This window comes from Gasterosteus aculeatus, chromosome 7 (genome assembly GCF_964276395.1).
Source record: "Gasterosteus aculeatus chromosome 7, fGasAcu3.hap1.1, whole genome shotgun sequence".
Classification (NCBI taxonomy): domain Eukaryota; kingdom Metazoa; phylum Chordata; class Actinopteri; order Perciformes; family Gasterosteidae; genus Gasterosteus; species Gasterosteus aculeatus.
In genome coordinates this window covers 14903805-14926866 of record NC_135694.1, presented here as the reverse complement: position 1 = coordinate 14926866, position 23062 = coordinate 14903805, and the positions used below count along the sequence as shown (strand labels likewise).

Below are 23062 nucleotides of genomic sequence, written 5' to 3'. Positions count from 1 at the left end.
CTTCACATGCAAGTAACCCCTAATATGTTGAATGATTTTATGAATATACAGTGTATTATAATCCAAATATATGGATGATCTTATTAATATATAAAAAACCAAGATGATCAAAACAAACCAGTTGCTAAAATGTAAACATTTAAGCCCTACAGTATGTCAGAATCCTTTATGAAGCAGAAGTCAACTGCTTTCATAATCCGATAGATACATTTTGAAGCACACGTCTGATGTAGAATAGTATTAACAGTAGTGTGAAGCATCATTTGCTCATTACAAACCAAATTTCAAAGTAATGACATCTGGGTGATACTCCAGTCTGAGATTATATTGGTGGAAGCATAGTAGTTTCCCTTATGTTTACACTATGTATTAGCTAAAGAAGTCTGATGATAAGTAGTATTAGTTGTTATTTCCACATTGGTGGTAGTAGCCACCACCAATGTCTCTCCACCATAACGGCCAGACATTGTTATGATGGAGAAAATGATAAGGGGGTAGTAAAAGACTATATCAACGTATCACTTCCCTCTGGCTCCAGACAATCCGCTTCCTAATAAGATAGAACCAGCAGCAGAGCGCAGGGAGGGTTCGGGTACAAGGGGAGTGCATTCAGCAAGTCAATCTTTACACTTCCCCATAGCTCATACTCAAGTTTCTCATTTGGAACACGATAGTCTACCACAAGTGTAATATATATCAATTTCACTGACTCGAGAGACTCATCAAAAATTGAATGCCAACATGTAATCTACAATGAAGGTGGCCGTGCTTTTGAATTTGATTTCATTTGTGAAAAGTAAAATTCAAGGAGTCATTAAAGCGTCAAACATGCACAAGAATAATTAAAACTGTTGGTGTACAACATGCCTGCAGGCTGTCATTAAGTATTTCCATTCGCCATCCTGAAAGTACAGCCCGTACTCGAAAAGCACAGCTCTATTGGGAGCAGTTTGCCAAGTGCATTAGGAAGCACAGCTGGCAGCGTGATGTTTGCTGCCTGTGAGCTTAAAAGACAAAATCTAAATTACACAAATCACTTCATATAGAAATATGATATGGTGAATTTAGTGATCACATTGCCCCTACAACTGAGCTAACCTAATTTAAATGATTTTTCACAATTACACATGCTAATTGATGGCTTGTCTGTTTTTCCAATCATTACATGGGGTTGAGAAGGGAGTGATGGGTTAATTAAGGCTCTGGGGAAGCAGGTAAACACAGTAAGTCAGCATTGAAAAAAAGGTAACTTCAGCTGCAGTAATTTCACAGAGGATTTTCTCCCCATGCTAATTCTACCCTTTAATACTGTGCCCTCAGTTTCATCACTTTTTTTAATACGCTTGAAATTAAAGCAGCAGCACATGCTGCCCCCATTTTACAGAAAAATGAATGATGTCCAAGAGCGTGAAGGAAAACAAGTCACAGGGCTAAATCAAACAATAGCCATATCAAAGCCCAAGATATACCGGCACATACTGTGGGTATGACACTGAACCTGAGGTTAACTATTCAGCACACCGCTGCATTTTCTGTTCTCTATATACTTTTAAACACTGCACAATTTGTTTGCAAAATGTATAGTTAAAGTGTATAGTTAGTGTTTCACAGTCAGTCAGGGTCTGTTCAGAAGCCCAAATTCAGTTCACATCCCAGTTAAGAAGTTACGAGAATACATGTGAAAAGGCCTCACAGGTGTAGTTTGGCTTAGACCACAGACTTTTAGCAACGCAGTTCTGCTATTTTAAAACATATGAAAAAAAAGGTACCATAAGGTCTAACACTTGTTTTATTGGTACGAGGAGGTACAGTATATGGGCTTTTCTCAAGTCCCTCTTTTTTCCCATCTAGCTGTGTAGCACCAGTGTTGTCGAACTCTCCTAGTTGGGCTGTCACGATAACTACTTTTGGTTGTGCGATATATTACACCAAAATGAATTCCGACATTTTCAGACCGTTTTATGCCACGGATTACACAATGACAATATAGTGTCTTAAGACAATAAGTACTTTCAAAGAACAAAGACCAAGGTTTTATTTACACATTAGAATCATTATTTAAAAAAATATATATCATAAATAATAAATACACCGTTGCTAACAAAAACGTGCAAGAGGCACAGAGTAGGAAGAAGCATCTGGCTTGGTGCGATGCAGTGGGTTGGTGCCAGTCGGTTGGCCCCGGGTGGTAGAACCGCCAGCAGGGCAATGTGCTCTGTGGCAGGCCTGCTGGGAGAGACTGGGCCTCTCGTTCCCGCTACTAATCAGAATAAATAGTTGCAAGGCGGCGAGCCGAGTACCTTGCCCTGAGCATGGCCCTCCTGGCCAAAGAGGCAAACCGGCAATACAGAGGAACAGACAGTAGTTCCCAGGTTGAAAAACTGAGATTTTAAGTTAGTTGTGTTGCCAGTTTTCTGTTTAAAGAAAAACTGACTGGTTCACATTAATTCGCTCTCCTTTCTTATTTGGCTTAAAGCCAAAATGTTCCCAAACCGGAGCCAGAGATTTGAAACCAAGTCCATCTGGCTCAGCTGTAGATGTTACGAAAAATAAAACTTCCTAACACAGTGGGAAAACGCTGCCTGAGCCCCGCCAAACAAGCAAACAAGAGGACAGATGAAGTGTGATCGCTTAAAATGTTGGTGACATTCATATATATATATATATATATATATATATATATATATGTGTATATATATGTGTATATATATATATATATATATATATATATGTGTATGTATATATATATATGTATATGTGTATGTATATATGTAAATGTATATGTGTATATATATATGTATGTATGTGTATATGTGTATATATATATATGTATGTATATATATGTGTATATATATGTATGTATATATATATATATATATATATATATATATATATATATATAAAATGATGCACCAAAAATGATAAATAAGTCAATATATAAATGACCTGATGATGAAATTAATAAAATCCAAATTGAATTGTTGGCTGTTACATTATTTTATGAGCATAATTGCTTATTTGTACTGCTATAAATCTCACAGAAGGAATATGTTTTTGGACCCTGAAAATGGCATATTCAAAATAAAAAGTGTAATAACTAACTACTTTGTCCATCTGGTCATTTTGCTGTCAGGAAAAAAGGGGATCCCATTTTAGTATTCTGATGTGTAAAAATCAGTTTATATGTTCCTAGTTGTAGCCGGGTGAAGTGGGGGCAGGGAGGTTTTCGGACAGTTAGATGGTCCGCACAGAGGGTGAGGGCGTACTGTCACTTTAAGTACATTGGCATGAGTTCACGTGGGATTTGGAGCTGCAGAGCGGGACCTAGTGGCTACTAACGACGACACAGTGTTAGCGGTTAGCATCGGATCAGTGTTAGGGAAATACCTGCGGGTCAGCGTAAGTGTTCTCACATTAATAAACCTGACTCACCATGTAAATTGTGATTGATGGACTGTTAACTGAGTGTATGTTCTTGGGTTATACACCTCTGCTTCGTTTAGAGGGGAGTAACAAGCTGCTGTGGGTTGAGATTGCACGTGCATGGAGCCGTGCGCGCCGGCGCTTGAGTGAGTTTATTGTTTTCGGGACTTTTTGGAGGAACGACAATGGTGTGGAGTTTGAACAGCATGAGACCGATGTGCATGTTCTTTGTCTCTGTTTAACAGGAAGGGGTCACTACTGTTGTTTTTTTATGCAACTGTTAGCCTCATGTAATTACTCGCTTAAGGTAATGGTTAGCTCTATTCCATGACATCCTGTTCTAGTTAGTAAAGCGAAGCAATTGGTTATTTGTTATTTGTACACGGTTCCAAGTGTCTCCTTAATTTGACACATTAAGGCTGTGCTCCAGGAGTGCAGTCAGAGGAAATAAATAACCCACATTAAAGAGAAATAAATGTATCTTAGTGTCCAGTCATCATTTTAATCAGGCTACATAGTGAAGAAATAAATATATATAGGGCTGGGCGGTATACCAATTCAAACAGTATTCCGGTATATTTCCGTACAGTATGAGTTTCTCAAGTACCGTTCATATCGGTGTTACACCATAACAACTGACGTTGCTCTTCGGCAGACGGCGGAATATTTTTATACGTCGAGGAGAGCCCAGTAGTCGGAGCTACTTGTCTTTCTCTTCGGTTTGGAGGGTTTTTGTTTTTGTAAAATCCGACCTAAGTTACGTTAGATCAGAAAACTATTGCAAAGTCTGTCGAGCCTCTGGTGGCCACACTAGCTAACACGCGAACTAGCTAAGGAGCCGGCCAGTTGTGAGCAGGTTGTTGTGAACAGCTGTTCGGGTAGCCGTCTGTCCTTTTCGGGGTCAATGAATTAATGTGTTTACTTTAAAAAGCAATATCGTCACATACTGGGAAACTGTCAGAATCTTTCTAAATACCGTGATATGAATTTTTGGCCATAGCTGCCAACCCTAAATTAATATAACAGAGCAACAGCTCCCTTAGCCTCTCATTAGCCAAACTGGATGGAGCGTAAAATGACCCTCGAGTGACAATTGGCTTGGAATCCTACCCCCTAACCTCCAAAGCCTACACGGCCCCATAAGGCGGGGAAATTGTCTGTGAGGCGCATACAATGGCCGCTGGACGTATCTCGCGAAAAAAAAAGAGGTTTAAATGAATAATTTCGTTAAAAATGTCAAAGGAAAGGGGCATCTGCAATAAGTGGAGATTGTAGCCAAGAATCTAATGTCTCAAATAGTGTGAAGCATTAGTATATTTTTTCGTGATGTGTACAGGATATTTCTATTTGAACAAACACTGCTAATGCATACAAATATGGTATTTATCTTAAATGTACATTTTTATAGTTAAATGTTTTTGATGGAATTAAATTTAAATCAAGTAATCAAAACAAGACTGTTCGTCTCCAGGCTGAGCAGTTGGATGGAGTGTATTTCTTTTCTCAGCCTTTAACTAAACGTAACTGTTTTCTATAGCTGGAGCCAAAGCTCCAGTACCAAGATAGAAAACAATAAAGAGAATATTTCAAACTGGTTAGGAATGGCCCCTCGGGGAAGGAACATCATTACATTTATGATATGAAAGATTTTTTTGATAATTGTAATAAGGTCTTTACTTCTGCTGCCATTTTCATGTTCAGTCCACTGTTATCAGAGTACGATTGGACCGTTATCAGAATGTTGTCTTTCGGTGAACTGGTGATAATGGCGGGATGATGGCCCACCATACAATGAAATAAATATATGTATAAATGATAGTGTAATATTATAACGTGTAAACAACCATGTACTGTAGCTACTGGCTATGCGCTCCTCATCAGACTGAAGACATAACCTCTTGAAGGATGATTCAGCAGCTCATATCTGAGGTTTGTACTTTCTGAACAGATAACACACACTTCATATTGTTGTTGTAGCAAACAACTGGTATTACACTTTCAGGTGAACTCCCTCTACTACTACTGCCACTGTGTTAAGGTTTAGTGTAGATTTCAACTTTATTGATCATGCATGTTATGAGCATAAAATTACTTTCCATCCCTGAAAACTTACTTACTAAACGGACACTAGATAACTACTTATAGTGGAATAAGACCACATACAAAACTTCCATTTTTAAGAAGATGGGAGTGAGAATGTGATGTGTAACGAGCGGTTTTCGACATCAGGATTAATCAATTTTCTAAATCCTAAAGAAATAATCAGGGTGGAAGGATTGGCGCAGGCGACCGAGCACTATAATAAGACCGTGATCAGGGATCATATTTGTCATTTTGGGTGACCGCTCCAAATTTCTTCTCTATGTAAGAGAGATGGAAGGTTAATGGAAAAGCCCTAATCTCGTACCTGTATAATTGGAAGAACGGAAGGTATCAATTCTAATAAAGTATGATAGAGGAGGCCTGCACATGTACCGGAGTCCTCGGTGACCTTATAACCGATAACCGATCTGTTTTTATCAACTACACTGTGGTTAAGGTTACAACAATGGTGCAACTGAAACAGCAGTTCAACCCTGCAACGTGATTGGCCTTTCACAGGAAAATGTTAGCCACCACATTCTTTCAAAAAGATTTTTCAACCTTGTTTTAGAACTGACTTTTACAGCATGGATCTGAAGATGATCTGTGTTTACTCTCCCATTGTATATTATTGTCCAGGTCCGATCCAGAGTGTGCCATTCTGTTGGTAAAATATGAAATGTTTTATCACTAATGTATCACTGTCGCCTCTTTATGCAACTCCAACTGGTTTGAACTGAAGCAGTCAATATTTGGTTGGATATTGGATATTAACAAAACACTACATTAACCGTTTAGAACTTTACAACTCATCCCCATTTTCAGAGAATCAAACTTCTAACATAATTGTGAATAAAAGGATTATTTTGAAGACCTTGAGAAAAATCAAATGTTAGTGAAAAGTGATTTTAGTATTCTTAGGCGGATAATAAAATGTAAGGACTTTTTATTTTAGGAGCTGTCATGCAACTTCACAGTAAAACGATACACAAACCAGGGGAGTGTGGGTGAGTGGGGAGCACGGTCGTCCTCCAATCAGAGGGTTGTCAGTTCGATCCCAGGCTCTGCTAACCCACATGTTGGTGTGTCCTTGGGCAAGACACTTAACCCGACATTGCTCCTGTAGCTGCGACTACAGTGTATGAATGGTAGTTACTGATGGCAGGTGTCACTGTGTATGGTTCTCCTGTCATCAGTGTATGAATGGGTGTGAATGAGTGAATGATGTCATGTAGTGTTAAAGCGCTTTGAGTGGTCAGAAGACTAGAAAAGCGCTATACAAGTACAGTCCATTTACCATTTTACCATTTATTGGGAAATGACATTGGAGATATTTTTCATTCCTTATTCTTTTATCTTACAAAGGTAAATGTCATAATATTTGAATAAAAGTAAAAGAAATTGTTGGCTGAAATCTGCTCTGAAAGCACACAGGCTACCAGTACAGCACTTTCCTCGGGGGGCGGAGGGTGCCTTCAGGGGGGCAGGCGTCCCTCTGATATTATGGTAGGGGAAACACTGGAGTTAATCTGCCCAGTGGGGAAATGACTGGTGCGTGCCATGAGGCGCGGTCTTTAAGGCCAGTAGGATCATCATCAATCATCTGTTCTTTTCTTGCTGGTGAGAAAATTGCTTTGGGGTCTTTTTGTTTGTTATAGCACACATATCTGTCCCGCATTAGGCACCAGTTAACTTAAGTTTTTCAAATCTTCAATGTAGAAGAAGAAATGCTTACTTTGAAATACTATAGATTTAAAACGGTAGAGGTAATTAAATTTACGGAACTGTTGGATAATGTTAACTTGCATGCAAATTTAACAGAATAATCACAGATTTTCACCTTATCTTTAACCATCCAAGCTAAAGTTTATAGGAAAAGTGGCGAACAATTTGATTTAGGCAACAAAACCACTACAATAAAACCGCAATCTAGTGTCAAACACTAGTTCTGTGTGAAGATCATCAACATACCCTCCCTCCCTTTCTCTCTCCCTCCCAACTCTCTCTCCCGACTATTGACAAGTCTTGCGGAATACAGTGGAAGTATTGGCAGGGGATCCAGTAGGAGAACTGGACCTCAGCGTGGGCAGACTGATACTAAAGGCTGAACAAGATTCCAGCAGGAGTCCCCCTAAGAAGAGGCTGCTGACACATTGTAAGAGAAAAGGCTTGTTGGAAATAAAGATGGCAAAAATGAAATCTGGAAGTACTTTGGCTACATTACATAGCCGTATATACACAATGCTATGATGGACCCATGCAGTTTTTATTAATATCGTGTAGGCTAATACTAGTTTTAATAGAATTTGTTAAGCTTTCTAGCACTTGGCGTTTTTTAGGCCTCTGTTCAAAATTGCAGTTAGACACTAAAACTGTCAATTATTTATATATTAAAAAAGAACTGGTATATAGCAGTCAAGAGCTATACAAGTTGTAAATAGAACAAATAAAAATTGAGTGGACATGGACGGTATGATTATATTTAGTATAAACTACATATATATAATATCATTTGATAACATCTGAAGTACATTGTGTAATTAGCAAATGTTAGCAACTAAAAAGACAATTGTACAACAAAATCCGAATCTGCTTTATTTGCTATGTATGCTTAAGCATATTGTTTGTTCTTCACATACACCATTTCTTTACAAATAAACAAGAAAAAGATTTTTTTTTAAACATAAAAACATCATGCTAACATTACATTGTGGACATGCTACCATGTTGACGTTCTTAGCGCTGCTGTGCTATAAAGCCTCACTGTGAGGTCTCAACCCCAGCAGGGCGGCAGGAGGCCGCAAGGGGGCGCCGAAGAACGCGTCCTCCGGAGCCAATCACCAGAATTCTAAACACCTGCGAGGGAGGACGCGTCCTCCGGAGCCAATCACCGAAATTTGGAACACCCACGAGAGGAGACCTATAAGAGCAGGCCGACGCAGCGAGTGAGTTGTGAGGTATTACGCGTCTTTGCTGAACCCTTTGTTTCGCTGGCCCTTAATTCCCGTAGAACCAGTGAGCTCCCATGTATTGACCTTCCGCCTTCTCTCGACCATGAACCTGCCTATTCCCTGGACCCGATCTGTCTTTTGCCATCCCGTGTCTCCGAACCTCTGCCTGTCCCCGGATTCCCCGTTTTGCCTTATCCCTTGAGACTACAGTTGCCTGTCGTCCCTAAATAAACATTGAGAGCTCTGCTTTTGGGTCTGAGTCTGCCTCCAGAGTCCATTCCTTACACTCACAGACCAGTCTTGTTGAGAAACTGCTGCCAGTATTGCATTTAACGGAGTTCCAGTACTGATACCGATAAGATTAGCTTAAGGATTTTCTCAAAGACGCCCTAAATAAATGTAGGGGGATTGTTCACTTCAAACACAGCCCGTCAAATGATGCAAAGTTGAGAGCACAGAAAACTGCACAAGGACAGCAGGAAGAGTTGCTAGTTCAACATGTTCCACCCGGTGGAATTCTGCCTTCTAGATCAAATGTATGTAGTTAATCATTTAAACAACGGTGTCTGAACTACACGCTATCTAAAGTGATTTACTAGTTAATTTATAAACGTTTCAAGAAGAAAAACAAGCTCAATTTCAAAATGTGAGAATAATAATTAATTGTTTAATCTATTGATTCCCCTACTTTAAATAACACTTCTTTTGTCCCAACTTCACTCCCCCAAGAGAGTCCCAAGCCACATGTTCAATTTACTATCTGTAAAGACAAGGAAAATGTGCCTTATCCTCACAACTAAAAAACTGAAATGAAGGCAATTTTGTTTGGAAAAAATACGTCATACCTTTTTACAAAATAGTGGTATGGCTTTAAATCTTAAAAAAGTATATATAGAATTGTATACTTTTCGAAACTAAATGTGTATATTATGTTTTAAACCGATAGCATTACTCATCGTAGTATCTCTGGTGCAATTAATTTGGGGCTTGTTCCAGTGTTTTCACACTATCGATCGAACTCTGTACTACCTTTTCCCAAACAAACTTAGTTTGTTCATACTTTAAAGGACATGGATTTTTGCCATACCTTTGCAGATTGTCTGACCTCTGTAGGAGCTGTGTATATTGCATCGTGCCTGTCTGATGTGCCACAGCAATAGTGAGGTATGTCCATAACTAATAAAGTCTGTGTTGGTAAACAGTGTGTGAGTGTGAGAGCACAGTGCCCTACAGTATTGATATTGGGGCTGAAGGGAAGGTGGATTTGAGAATCTCTTAAGCACATAATCCCTCTTTCTGCACCTCTCTCCCACATTTCCTCCTCTAATACCCAGACAGGACTGGAGCCCTCCTGAAATGTATGCCATGCTGCAGCAGAGCTCCACACACCAAACAAAAGAGTAGTTCAACCATGCTGATGGCTCTGGCAAGAGACCCCAAATGCTCAATGTTAAGAATTTTATATATACTAAATGTCGGACATTTTGGTCTTAGTAAAATAGGATTTATATATATGATTTGTTGTTTTTAAAGCATTTTTCATGTTCCAACCATCTGCAAACCACTTATCCTGCACACAGGGGGGGGGGGGGGGGGGGTGTTGGAGTGTACCCCAGCCAACTAGGGCAATAGACTGGGTACACCCTGGATTGGTGGCCAGCCAAACGGAGGGCTAACACAGAGACAAACAACCATTCACACTCACATTCACACACCTACAGGCAATTTAGAATTCCCAATAAACCTGATCACCAGAGCATGTCTTTGGACTGTGGGAGGAAGCCGGAGTACCTGGAGAGAACCCACACAGACACGGGGAGAACGTGCAGACTCCACACAGAAAGGCCACTGGGAAGAGTCGATCCCAGGATCTTCTTGCTGTGAGGCGACAGTGCTAACCACCACACCACCTCATGTTGAATTATGTATTTCTAAGAAATCTAATAAACATCTCTTGTAAAAATAAAGATTGTGTGTCATATTCAAAAAGAAAGCAGCACACAGAGCACAGTCACCTTGCCAGGACTAGGGGAACCTGTGAAACCTCCTGGAGCCAGACCAAGGAGGGGAGGTCTCCTGCAAGCGCCTGGTAGTCTCAACCTGAAGAAGGAAAAACATGGAGCGCATCGAGCATGGAAGAAGTTTAGGGAAGCTATGGTGACTGACTCCGTTGGTCTCAAGTACTCAAGTAAGTTCTGGTAAACCATCCGACGGCTCAGGAAGGGAAAGCGTGGCTGACCCAGGCATGGCTGACCATGGTCTATTCTTAGCGGGGGGGCTGCTGACCTGGACAGGGGACGTGGTCGGGTGGTGGAAAGAGCACTTTAACGAAATGCCTGAATAGTTGGGTAGGTGGCGTCCATAATGACTGCAGAAGTTGCTAAGGTGGTCAAAGCTCCCTGGTGCCAAGGCGCCGGGGGTAGAAGCAATTTGCAGATTTGCAGACTCCCAGATGGCACAGGAATGCCTTGGGATCCCCAGAATATTGCGGGTAATAAGGAAGTCTGGGTCAACCCGCTGGACCTGCTTCCACCGCAACCCCAGATAAGAACTTTCTTAGGTCAAGACACGAGGAGAACATGCAAACTCCACACCGAAAGGACCGAGGACCTTCTTCTCTGAGGCAACAGTGCTTACCAGCACACCACTGTGTATGTATGATTAATGTGGGGACATAAACAAAATAGTTAAAGACTATACTAATATCTAGACTGAACCACACCTAAATGTTGATGAAATCAACATACTCTACACCAGCGTTCAGAATAACCTACAATCCCGCCATACTAAACAATACGATTGTAGGATTATTCAGACGGACTTGTGATGTGATAAACACAATGAAAAGAAAAACAACGCTCCTAGTGTTAAATCAAATGAAAAAAATGCTTTCAGCTATATTACAACACTGTTATAAAGGACTTTATAACTAGTTAGATCGTACAGTAGTCCTATTCTGCTGCCATTCCTCTTATCAGAGCTTTCTTATTTTGATGTTGAAAGATCTTTTTGGTAGAGTTATGTAAAGACAATCAGCGAAAACGTGGGTCTGGTGGATGGAAGCCTATAGCTAGACGGTGCAAGGTGAAGGCAAATGGAATTACAGATTCTGTGAAATCAGATTATCAGCTTTCCAGTCTTGATCCATTACATACGAGGAATAAAATGAACACTCTTGAGAGCAGCGTAAACTCCAACCATGGACTGGATAAAAACATCTTCTGATTTGCAACAAGCTAGAAGCTGCATATGTGAATACATATTCAAGAAAAACTTCTCCACATGCAAAGTAAATATTAAGATTTTTCATATTTGAATGAAGCTTCATCCCTGAAACATTCAACCAAATCCTTAATGCATTCATGGGGCCACAAAGAGAAAAGACTAAATGTTAACATGATGGTTCTCAGACCAGCATGGTCTGTGCAGTTAGATAAGAGTCTTGGGAGATTGACGGCTTACCTCAGCCACTGTAGTAATATTCATTAATCGCAGTCTCAAGAGGCAACCAGTCTTTTTTTCAAACCCAATTTAATGGACAGTGCTGTGCATATATAGTAGATCATGTATTATGAATGGAGATTTACAGTCTCTATTTAAGAAAGATTTTCTTCTACAAAGGTGGTGTGGTGTTTTGAAAGTAAGCTCAGCTTAATCAGTCAGATAGAAACACTTCCCTTATTGAGTTCTGTTTGCAATCAAACAGCATTCAAGTTAAAAAAGGATCTTCTCCAGACAAGCTCTGCTGCTGGCTGTACAGTCTGTAATCAACAAAAAGGAATACTGTTGCATTTATTAAAAAAATCCGACAGAAAATGCTAGCGCATTATTTTGTTATTTATTCATTATTTTTAGTACACTAAGAACTGTCGAGCTCTCTAATGCACAGAATTTCTATTAATCAAGGAAGACAACCTTGATTAATATATATATATATACATATATATATGTATATATATATATATATATATCGAAAGGGGACACCCCCCCCGTAAATATGGCGCCCTGAATATGTACAAAATCTGTCCATGTTGTGATGCTGTATTTATGCTGTAATCTCAGGGAATTAACTGGTGAGTGAGAGCTCATTTTACATAGATGAAGTAATAATTAGTGCTATGTATTGATCAACTTCCACAGCCCTCAATACAACGCATAGAGGAGGCAGCTCTGGCTTTCGAAGTTTATGACAAAGGAGTGCAATACCTAATTATCAGAACTATAAAAAGGTATACAACATGGTTTAGCGTGCTAATGGAGAACGGCTGACACCTGTATGAGGTACTGCTAATGCTTTGAGCTCTTGTACCTCCGACCTTGCTTTTACAGTGCCTCGCAAAGTATTCACTCCCCTTGGACTTTTCCACATTTTGTCATGGTATAATCACAGATTGCAAATGCATTTCATTGGGATTTTATGAAATGGACCAACACCAAGTTGAAAGTGTATATGGAATTCAAAAAGATTCACAAACAAAGGTCTAAAAAGTGTTGAGTGCATATGTATTCAGCTCTTTTACTGCAAAACCCCTAACAAAGATCCGGTGCGACCAATTGCCTTCACAAGTCCCATAATTATTAAATAGGGTCCACCTGCCTTCAATTTAATCTCAGTATGAATACACCTGTTTTGTGAAGGCCTGAGAGTTTGTTAGAAAATTATTATTATCATTATTGAACGAAGAGCATCATGAAGACCAAGGAACTCAAAAAACAGCTCAGTGATAAAGTTGTAGTATGAAGCAGGGTTAGGTTATAAAAAAATATCCCAAGCTTTGAACTTTTCACTGAGCACCATGAAATCCATCATCATAAAATGGAATAAATACAGCAATACTGCAAACCTAATAAAAAAAGGCCATCTGCCTAAACTGACAAGCTGGAAAAAGACTAAATTAATCAGAAGAAACCAAGGGGTCGCTGGTGATTAATGGAGGAGCTACAAAGATCCACAGCTGAGGTGGGAGAATGTGTCCACAGGACAACTATTAGCCGTGTCCATACATCTGGCCTTTATGGAAGTGTGGCAAGAAGAAATCCGCTGTTGAAAGCAAATTATAAGAAATCATGTTTCTAATTTGCCACAAACCAAGTGGGAGAGACCAGAAACATGTGGAAGAAGGTGCTCTGTGTTTCCCCTAGGTTTACAACTTCAGGGGGGGTAGTAGTGAGTCTGCTGGTGCAAGCGCCACGTGTGCGCATTACATGTCATTTAGCTGACGCTTTTATCCAAAGCGACTTACAATAAGTGCATTCAACCATAGGGATACAAACTCAGAAGAGCAAGAATCAAGAAAGTGCAATTTTATTATATACACCAATATTAAACTGTTTGGCCTCGATGCAAAACGCTGTGTGGTGGAAACCAAGCACTGCCCATCACCCTGAGCACGCCATTGCAACAGTGAAATATTGTGGTGGTAGCATCATGCTGTGGAGATGCTTTAGCGGGTACAGGAAAACTAGTCGGAATTGAGGGAAAGATGTATGGAGCCAAACATGCCAATCTATAATGCAGTTTGCCTCAGTCAAAGCCCAGACCCAAATCCAATTGAGAATCTATGGCAAGATTTGAAAATTGCCGTCCACAGACTAATTTGTCCATCCAATTTGAGTAAGCGTTTTGCCAAAAAGAAGGGGCAAACATTTCCAGCTGTTCACAGACATAAAAATGCCTGTGTGGCGCTGGCAGCAGTGGTGTAGAGAAGAGAACCAAAGTGACTATTCCTCCCCCGGTCAGTCGAACCGTTTGCCTGACTACTACCCCCACCGCCCCCCTCACTCCTATGCCAATAGTCTTACATTATTGTAATATTACCTGCATCAAACATTATGCAAACATGATCCATACAATTATTGATAGCAACATCAGACACGAGCCAAAATAAAGTCCCTATTAACGCTATAATTGCTATGATCATCCCTTTTCAAAATCCTTTGCTTCTTGGAAAATAAAGGGAGCCTGATTTATGGACAATTAGCCAGTTGGACAGCATTACAAGTTGACTTGCAGAGTGGTTGAAGTGGTGCTGTCCATGGTCCTGAAGGCGCTAATAGTGACTAATGTGGACAATAGTTTGTGGAATTAAAGTCTCGTTATGAAATCTCTGAAGATGGTTACGATTCATCCACATTATTGTAATTCGCCATATTTTCAGTCATGTTATTAAAATAATTCAATATGACACTTTTCCGAAGTAATACTTCTCGCCAACTCTCAGCAACAAGTTACCTCTCGTAAGATTTGACCTCCCATTGAGCACAACTGCGGTAATCATCAGACTAGATCCAATTAAAAAGGTAAAAAGAAAATATTTTTCAATGCATTGATTATTTCCATAATTTTTTTGGAAGATAAGAACAATACACACAATAGTACAAAATAGCAATCTGTGCCTGTCAGTGGAAATAAAGCACTTTCCGTGGACGTACAATGTGTCTGTGCACTGCAATCTGCCATTCTGCTGCAACAAACTGTATAATCACTCACAGCTAAGTCAGTCTCCGCCTCCCCGAGGCTTCGCGTTCAGAGACACAGTACGGATCACCGGGGACTGTAAGTGTTTCTTGTTTTAATTAATATGTTTAAGCCATTTCATAGCAAATTACCAGTGAGGCTGTTGTGTGAAAAGTTAGTAAAAATGATTGTATAGTGACTAAGTTAAATTAGCTTATTATCCGGTTGTATGCATTACATTGAGACACTTGTATTAAAACACAGCAAAATACATCCATGATGTAATATATCTGACGTAGCAATAATTCGCAACTCAAACCTAATTCATTCATGCCATGAAACTTTTAACTTGGTTCACTTACACTTGAAGGGCAGTGTGCTACTACCAGACGCCGTTGTTTGCTGACCTCTAACCTGTAGCTTCGCCCCCGCAAATTGCGCAACTGTGAAGCTGGCGGCCCCCTGGGGAGGGGGGATGTGATTGGTTGAAAATGAGGGGGACATCTGATCTGATGTCGATGTTGAAGAAAACGCATATGCAAATCCGGCCACTTGGGGAAGTCTCAAAAACCCCACAAGCAATTACATACAAGTCCACAAACAAATACATAAAATGCAGAATTATATTTGTATATGCATTGGAATGTATTTGTGAATCGATTTGCATGCATTTGTGAGACACATTTATATGTGAAACCTTCTGTGCGCATTTTTGAATCTTTCTACATGCTTTTGCAATTATTGAGACTGATCTGACCCCATATTTTAACCGTTAATGCGCACATCACATCTTACCAACTCCTGTATTAAGAAACCTTCCTTTTGGCAGTTGTGATTGTTGCTGGACATTTCCAGACTGCACTTGAAAGCAACATAAATCCGTCTGTGTCCAGTAAGCCTCTGAGGACGCAGAGGAGGGGAAAGGTCATGGCAGACAATCTCCCATCCGGAGGAATTGCTAGTCAATCCATCTCTTCGCCCGCAGTGTTTATTGTGCGTGTGATTTGTTATTTTTCTTCCTTTCCTTTCGCACATCCTCCATCTCTTCTCTGCTCTTCCTCTCCTTCCAGAAGCGCACTTTTTCCTTCCCTTCACCTTTTTTAGTTCTGCACCATCACACCACAATTAGAACCTCGAAGTCTTGAGTGAACAGCTGCTAAAGATTAGCAGAGTATCGCTTCCGAATGGAGTGTTTTCCACAGACTAATCCTCTGAACCCCCCCATCCCATTGCCAACGGCGGGAACATGATAAAGCAGACACACTTCAACCACGTTTCTCCCTCACTAAACACTGCGATTACGAACGCTTGCAGGCAGCACTCAACTTTAGGGATATCATTCCAAACAGCGGCGGGATGATAGGAAGTGAAAAACAGCAGTGACTCACCTGAGGAAGACTGTCTCTCCTTGTCGGACGGTGATATTATCCATCACCTTGTTGTCGGACTGAGAGTCCCCTTGACTGCGGACCGGCAACCCTGCGGGCACAAGGAGCAACATCCTCAGAGAGAGAATAAGTGTGCATTTGGATAGAGCGACCAAGTATCTCCACACGGACATCGTCTTCAGCTGAGAGGTGTACCAAGACAATCCCACAGCCAAGCAACGCGTCGCCTTTCCTGTCCTGGACACGGTCCCGTGGAGATTATTTACCCTAGTTCATTAGTGTTAATCCAAATCTTATCGCCGGGGAGCCGTGTTGTGTAGGGGAATAAACACGTGCCTTCTGACTGCACTTTAAATCCACCTTTAAGAAGAAAAAAACCCACACTTCTTCTCAGTGGCGTTGCGGCAGGTCGCTGGTATTATTCCAGCGTAAGTTCTCTAACGTCAGAAGACATGAATACAGTGCGCATTTCTCCGCGGTGGTATTTAATCGGTTAATCTTCCGTTTAAATACACATAGGCAAAAATAGACGGTCCGTTCACCGACATATGACACATATTCAAAAGAGTAGGGCGAGAGACGCCAATTCTGCGATTTTCATCGGTTGTGACTGAGTTCCGTGTCGACGTGTCGGCAATACGAACAGGTCCCGTACGTCTGTGCCAGAGACGGATAGCTGAGGCAGTGGTGGTCTAATGTAGCCTCATGAGACAAAAACGCTTGTTGTCAAATGATGCCACTGTTAACACATTACACTGTTCAGCGTGAATATCCAGTTGAAGCCCAAATATATTTGCCGAGGAATAAAACATGTTGGGGTAAAACTTTGACACATGACGATTACAGCAGTTCGCATTGGTTGTCAGTCTGTCAATCACACCGTACCTGTACCAATTTATGTTTGTGTACAGTATAATATAACAATTGAGAACACATTCTCATGTATGTTTACAGTAACTATAATGCAATTCCCAATACATTATTTTTTAAATACCTTTCAAATTATAAACCATTACATAAACTAATCTAGATTATAGTGCTACCATTTTAATAAGTATATTACCATTAACATATATATATATATATTAAAAATAGTAAATATTGGACACACAATATCCCAAAAACATATTTTTGTCCACATTCAAATACATAATTTATTATTGACTAATACCAAGAAAACAATTAAACTTGACATACCGGAAACAGATGTTTGTTATTTGCTTAAAGCATTTTTTTTTTTAAACTACGTGATGAATATATTCACTGATTACATTCAGTCGATCAACTTATTAAAGCAATAAGGTATGAGAGGCTGTACTTTATCATCCAATAATGTAACAGTTCGGGGGTGTTGTTAGGCCCGACGCAAGGCGGAGGGCCGACAACCCTCAAACAGTAAATGGCTGCCTTTCAGCCCATCCCTTTCAGCACAAAATAGTTGTAGCCACCACTCGCATTTCAGTAGTCTAGAGAAAAAATAGTCCCTGTACGTGCGTGCAAACAGCATCGGGTCCCGCACCATCTCATTCATTTACATCGGTGATGACGTCCACCTGAATTGTCCGGTTGCGAAAGCTTGCATTGCCTGAAACCGATCATTTGTGGGATTTCCGGGTCTTATTTTGGCAATTGCCACCGAGCTAAAATGTTAACTAACGTTCGCGTGAAATCTAACTTGTTACTTTGAGTGCGGAGTGCTATGGAACGCTTGAATCAATGTGAACAGCAACTCTACCATTATCGCCCAATAATGTACCCGTATTATAATGAGTTTTATGCAGATACATAATCTAGTATAGAGGTCTGCTGGAGCCTGAGAGCCTGTAGGATTTCTCCTGAACAAGAGCAAGACACACTTTATTTGGGTTTTAGTGTCTTTTGTAGTATTTATGCGTCTGAAGATTGTGCATCTCTTTGCAGTTGTTTGTCAATTGGTAATTTGTCAATTAGTAATGGCTTGATGTCTCTTTTTGTAGTTTGTGTTTTTAGTAGGCCCAGTTTTTTGTTGTTGTTGCTTTCTTCCTGTTTGGTAAGGGTATTTTGGGGTTGCATTTTGTAGTCAAAGGCCTCTAGTGGCTATTTCGGCTGATGAACAGATATGTCTGAAAATCACTATTGCATTCACCCACTAGACACTAGATAGCTAATGTTGTAACCATCACCCAGAAAGGGGAAATACAATCCTAAATATGTTCAATTTGGATTAATCATGTTGGGGGTGATGCTAAGCCTCCATGACACTGCATTGAAAATGTGAAGTCCTAAATATAGAGCTCTGTCAGGTTAAGGGCAGAAGTAGTAGAAGTAGAAAAAGTAGAAGTACTCACCCCTGCTCTCCCATTCCCAATATTTTGCCTCTCAGCACTTTTACCTTATTTTGTCACACTCTGAAGTGCAGGTAATGAAGTCATGCAAATGTAAATCAGAAGAGCTGTAATCAAAAACGTACTACTAGCGAACAAGCAATTTACGTTTTTTTAATGCTATATGAATTCAATCAACAATCCAAAGTAACACACTCCATCTTCGAGTTTCCTCATCTTCTGGTTGAGGTTTCCACAAAGTGGGATAGATTATATGTTTTAATTAGTTTGACTCCCAAAGGTGCAAGTTAGTCATTTGCGGTGTACCTGAAAGGCCTAGGAGCTGCAGCTCCTAGGCCAAGCTCCTCCTGCTTGGCCAATAAACATTGAAATGAACATGACGGCCTCCATCCATTAAGGAATGGAATTCAAAGCACATCGACCAGACTCTGCAAAAGCATAATTTTGTAGAAAAAAAACCCTCACATCTGCATACTCAAAAACAATTCATAGTTAAAAATGGATACTATACTGTACCGAATCCATCCCACATCTCTGAGCACTCCATTGTGAGGCAAGAGGTTCCCTTGACTGCACTGAAGCTACTTTATAGTACATTTTTAAAAGGGGATGAGATGTCACCATCGGGAACAAGTAACCTCCAGGCAGACCATTCACAGGACGCTATACAGTCACGTCATGACTTGCTTGGAGCATTACAGCTCAAAATAGAGGTTCCACATCCCTTCAAGTAGTAGGACTATAAATGCCACCTGATTGAAGTTGTTGAGAAAATGGATGAGCGAGGTGAAGCCTCCTTTGGTTGCACTGAATGTTCTTCCTTAGTTAAGTCAAATCACTCACTATCACTATTTGAATCAATGCATGCTTTGTCAGCAAATTGGCTGTCACTTTGCTGGATCACCTAAAACGTAAAAGAAAAGCTGCAGCTCAAATAGACTTTTTCAATTCGTAGCATCAAACAGCAGAAAAATAAGGTTTGGCAATAGTTGCTTAATTTAGGGATGCAACGACTGTAAATATCAAATAAAAAAATGCTCTTGGCAAACCTTTTGAACCAACATGAAATGCGCCTGCTAATTATGTGATGAGACAAAGAAGAAGAAAATATCTTAACATAGGCTGACATTTAAATAGCTTCACTTTTTTGGTATAGGGAATCTGTTATGGCTTAATGTGATATAGAAAGTCAATATGTACACATATAGACTTGCATATATATATATATATATATATATATATATATATATATATATATATGCACTTTCTTGTTTCTTGTTCTCCTGAGTTTGTACCCTATGGTTGAATGCACTTATTGTACGTCGCTTTGGATAAAAGCGTCCGCTAAATGACATGTTATGTAATATATATATATATATATATATATATAAATAAATAAAAATAAATAAAATAAATTGGTTAGTGGTTAGCTTAGTCCATACACAGAACCAAAACAAATGATTCAGTTGCCGTGTGAAAAACATATTGAACATTTTACTGATAAATTCAGACTCCTATATGTACATATTTTCTCTCGATTAGTTCATCATCATCTTTCTCACCAAACATATTTTATGAAGCAACTTTGTAGCCCTGAAAGAGAATTATTAGGCAGATTGTGTAAAACTAGAAAAACAAAGCTACATTTTCAGCCTTAGTATGAAGCAAACTGATAATAAAGTGTTATATGTTTTTTATCTAATGCCTGTGAAGCTTTGGATGTGGTTCTTTAAAACATTTTTTGCGTGTTTTCTACAACTGATGTATAATTAGAGATATGCTTTCCTTTGTAACTGCTTTTCCTGACCTAAAATTAGGATTCTACATAACAGATGTTATTTTCACTGTCAGTCTGGCATCACAACAGTGATTCAGGGATATAGCGGCTGCGTTTTATATAACAGGTGCTTTGCAATCCTTTCATTCACCATATTATTATAGAGAACTGACCTAGCTGAATAACACATTTTATACTACCATTGGTTTTCTTTACAACCAATGGATATAAAGCCATTGCGAATTGGACTATGTTCTTGGATTGGCTAGAGAGAAACAGTCACCCATGATCACCTGTAGTCGGAAATACCTTTCCCAGTGTAATTTACACTTAAATGGGGGGCCACAGGCCTGATGTGGATGAAATGGATCAGGCTGGTGTTCTGAAGAAGGAGTTAAACGGTTATCTCTGCTGCTCCGCACAGCGATCCTCCTCAAGGACTTCCAGATGATCATACGCCATTTTTAAGACTATTTGTCCATGAGGGGAAGCTGTAATGAGGACTTAATTAATGAGAAATCACTTGGAAGACCAGAGTGACCTGAATCGGAAAGTCAGCCGGACACCTCAACCGACTGAATGTTGTGAGATGATGAACAATTCTGGAAAGTTTGCATGCACATGCACATTCCTTCCAGTGTACAATCAAGCTCAGATCATAAATTGGTCTCAATAGAGCCTGGTGAGATTTGGGAATGTGTTTTTGCTATATTTCCCCATTGTATGCAAGTGATTGCATGTCGAAGTAATTGTGTTGGAGGACTTACAGCTGCGCGGACAGGAAGCACTTGACTTGGGGTTTGGGCTCTTGGAGAAAAACAATAATTAAGAGAGAACAAACAATGGTGATAACAGCTGTGGGAGAGAACACTGTGTTTGAGTGTCTGTGAAGACGGCTGGTTGTGGACTGAGAGGTTTCCAATTGGCACAGAATCAGAGGACAATTTGGCCTGGAGGCTCGCGCATTGCTCCATGAACCCACCCAACCTATCCCCATCCCACACAGGAGCGCCCGTTTGACAAGATCTCAATCCTGATGGCTTCAAGCAATCTTTGCCAAAGTGGCTCTCAGGTGTTCGACATCCTCTGGAGAAAGTGACCATTATTTTTGTAATAAAAGGAATGATCCTGCCTTAGTTGTCCTTATCAGCAATTAGTAATGTCTTCCTGACCATGAAGCAGGTTACTTTTATATATTAGATAATATTATATTAGATGTATTCTTCATTATTGTTCACTGTTTCAATATATTATTGTAATTGTTATTGTTACTGTAAATACCAACATAGTTATTTTAATTATGTAATGTATGTATGTATGTATGTCATCTTGTTCATCCCATTGTAGTATGATTGTTATTATTGTTATTGAGTATATAATACTAAAAAAGATACATCAACAGCTAACACTAACAGCCAATAATATGTATTTACATATTTTTGTTATATCTATTTGCATATATGTTTGTTTGTTTTTGTGTGAGCAAGAGAAAATGACTTCACATGCGCTTCATTTCACATTCTGCTGCAGTTTGGGTTATTGGTGCATTCTCTCAAACCTCGCATCTACAGCGGCCGGGCTCAGCCTTAGAGATGGGGTAAGCAGCTCGGACTACCTGTGTTAGTATATCCATGTAAACAACTAGCTGTGTTCACAGTGAGCAACATTTGAATAAAACTTGCTGCACACAATGCAATTACTAATTCATGGAGGTCAAAGCACTATTAGGCATGAATGCACAGTATGAAGAACACACTATCTTTACATGTCTTAATAATCTGGAGAGCCCGGGAGTAGCTCAGTAATTATTAATGGCAATGGAGTGGGCTTTGTTTGTTTATTCATCAGAGCACTTTTATGAGGAGAAACATACTGACAAAACACACAACAGCTGTTTTAGAAGATTTTCCCCCATACACACACTCACAAAGACTCCCTCGAGTTGAGACACTTAAATAAACGCATCTGCTTCCTGTTTTTTGTTTTTTTACAGTACAGCTTTATAAAAATGTCAACTTAAGGTGGAAAGGTGTGCAGACCTAATTACTATGTGGTTATATTATTTTTGTTAACTCTATGATGGAACTACTAACTAACTAATGGAAAAGGGAGCCTACTTTGACCAATAATAGATTAAGAAAATAAATATGCAAAGCCTTCTGGCAACTTTTGACTTTTAATTTATATATATTTCATATTCCAGAGAAAAATGTTATTGAAACATGGGGGAAAATGTATGCAAGAGCTGTGCAAAAAAAATATTGCATCTATCATACAGCTCTGTGCTTAATCAGCATATGAAGAGATAGTGGCAGCGCTAATCAGTGACAGGTATCAATATTGTCTGCAATTATTGTTACTTGTCTTTTACAGTATGGATTTTACTTCATAGGATGATTTGAGGTTTATTACAAACATGATCTTATCGTGTGTGTGTGAGTGTGTGTGTATATATAGAAGTCTCTTGTTTTTTTAAATGTCAATATACTCTAAAATAATACAGGTCTTTTAAGTTATTTTTTGGTGTGGTGCAAGTGCACTTGAAGTAAGACATATCATAGTTAACCTTTGTTTGACACATGGAATATTTTCCGCAATAATCCAAATTCCATGGGAAAGTCGAGGGAAACAGTGTGAAGCTAATTTCCTGTTGGCTCTTT

The 23062-nt window shown here is 39.6% G+C and overlaps 1 protein-coding gene across 6 annotated transcripts in view; it reads right to left on the bottom strand.

The window, feature by feature from the left end:
• Nucleotides 1–23062, bottom strand: part of ntm (neurotrimin) — a 310919-nt gene that overhangs the window by 65150 nt on the left and 222707 nt on the right. For 3 of the 6 annotated variants that reach the window (XM_040180349.2, XM_078107339.1, XM_078107338.1), the window contains exon 2: nucleotides 16302–16392. In XM_040180349.2, the coding sequence (XP_040036283.2) occupies nucleotides 16302–16392 (91 nt within the window). Of the gene's footprint in view, nucleotides 1–16301; nucleotides 16988–23062 lie in introns of those variants that run through there. The other 3 variants (XM_040180348.2, XM_040180350.2, XM_040180351.2) reach the window with 3 other exon arrangements.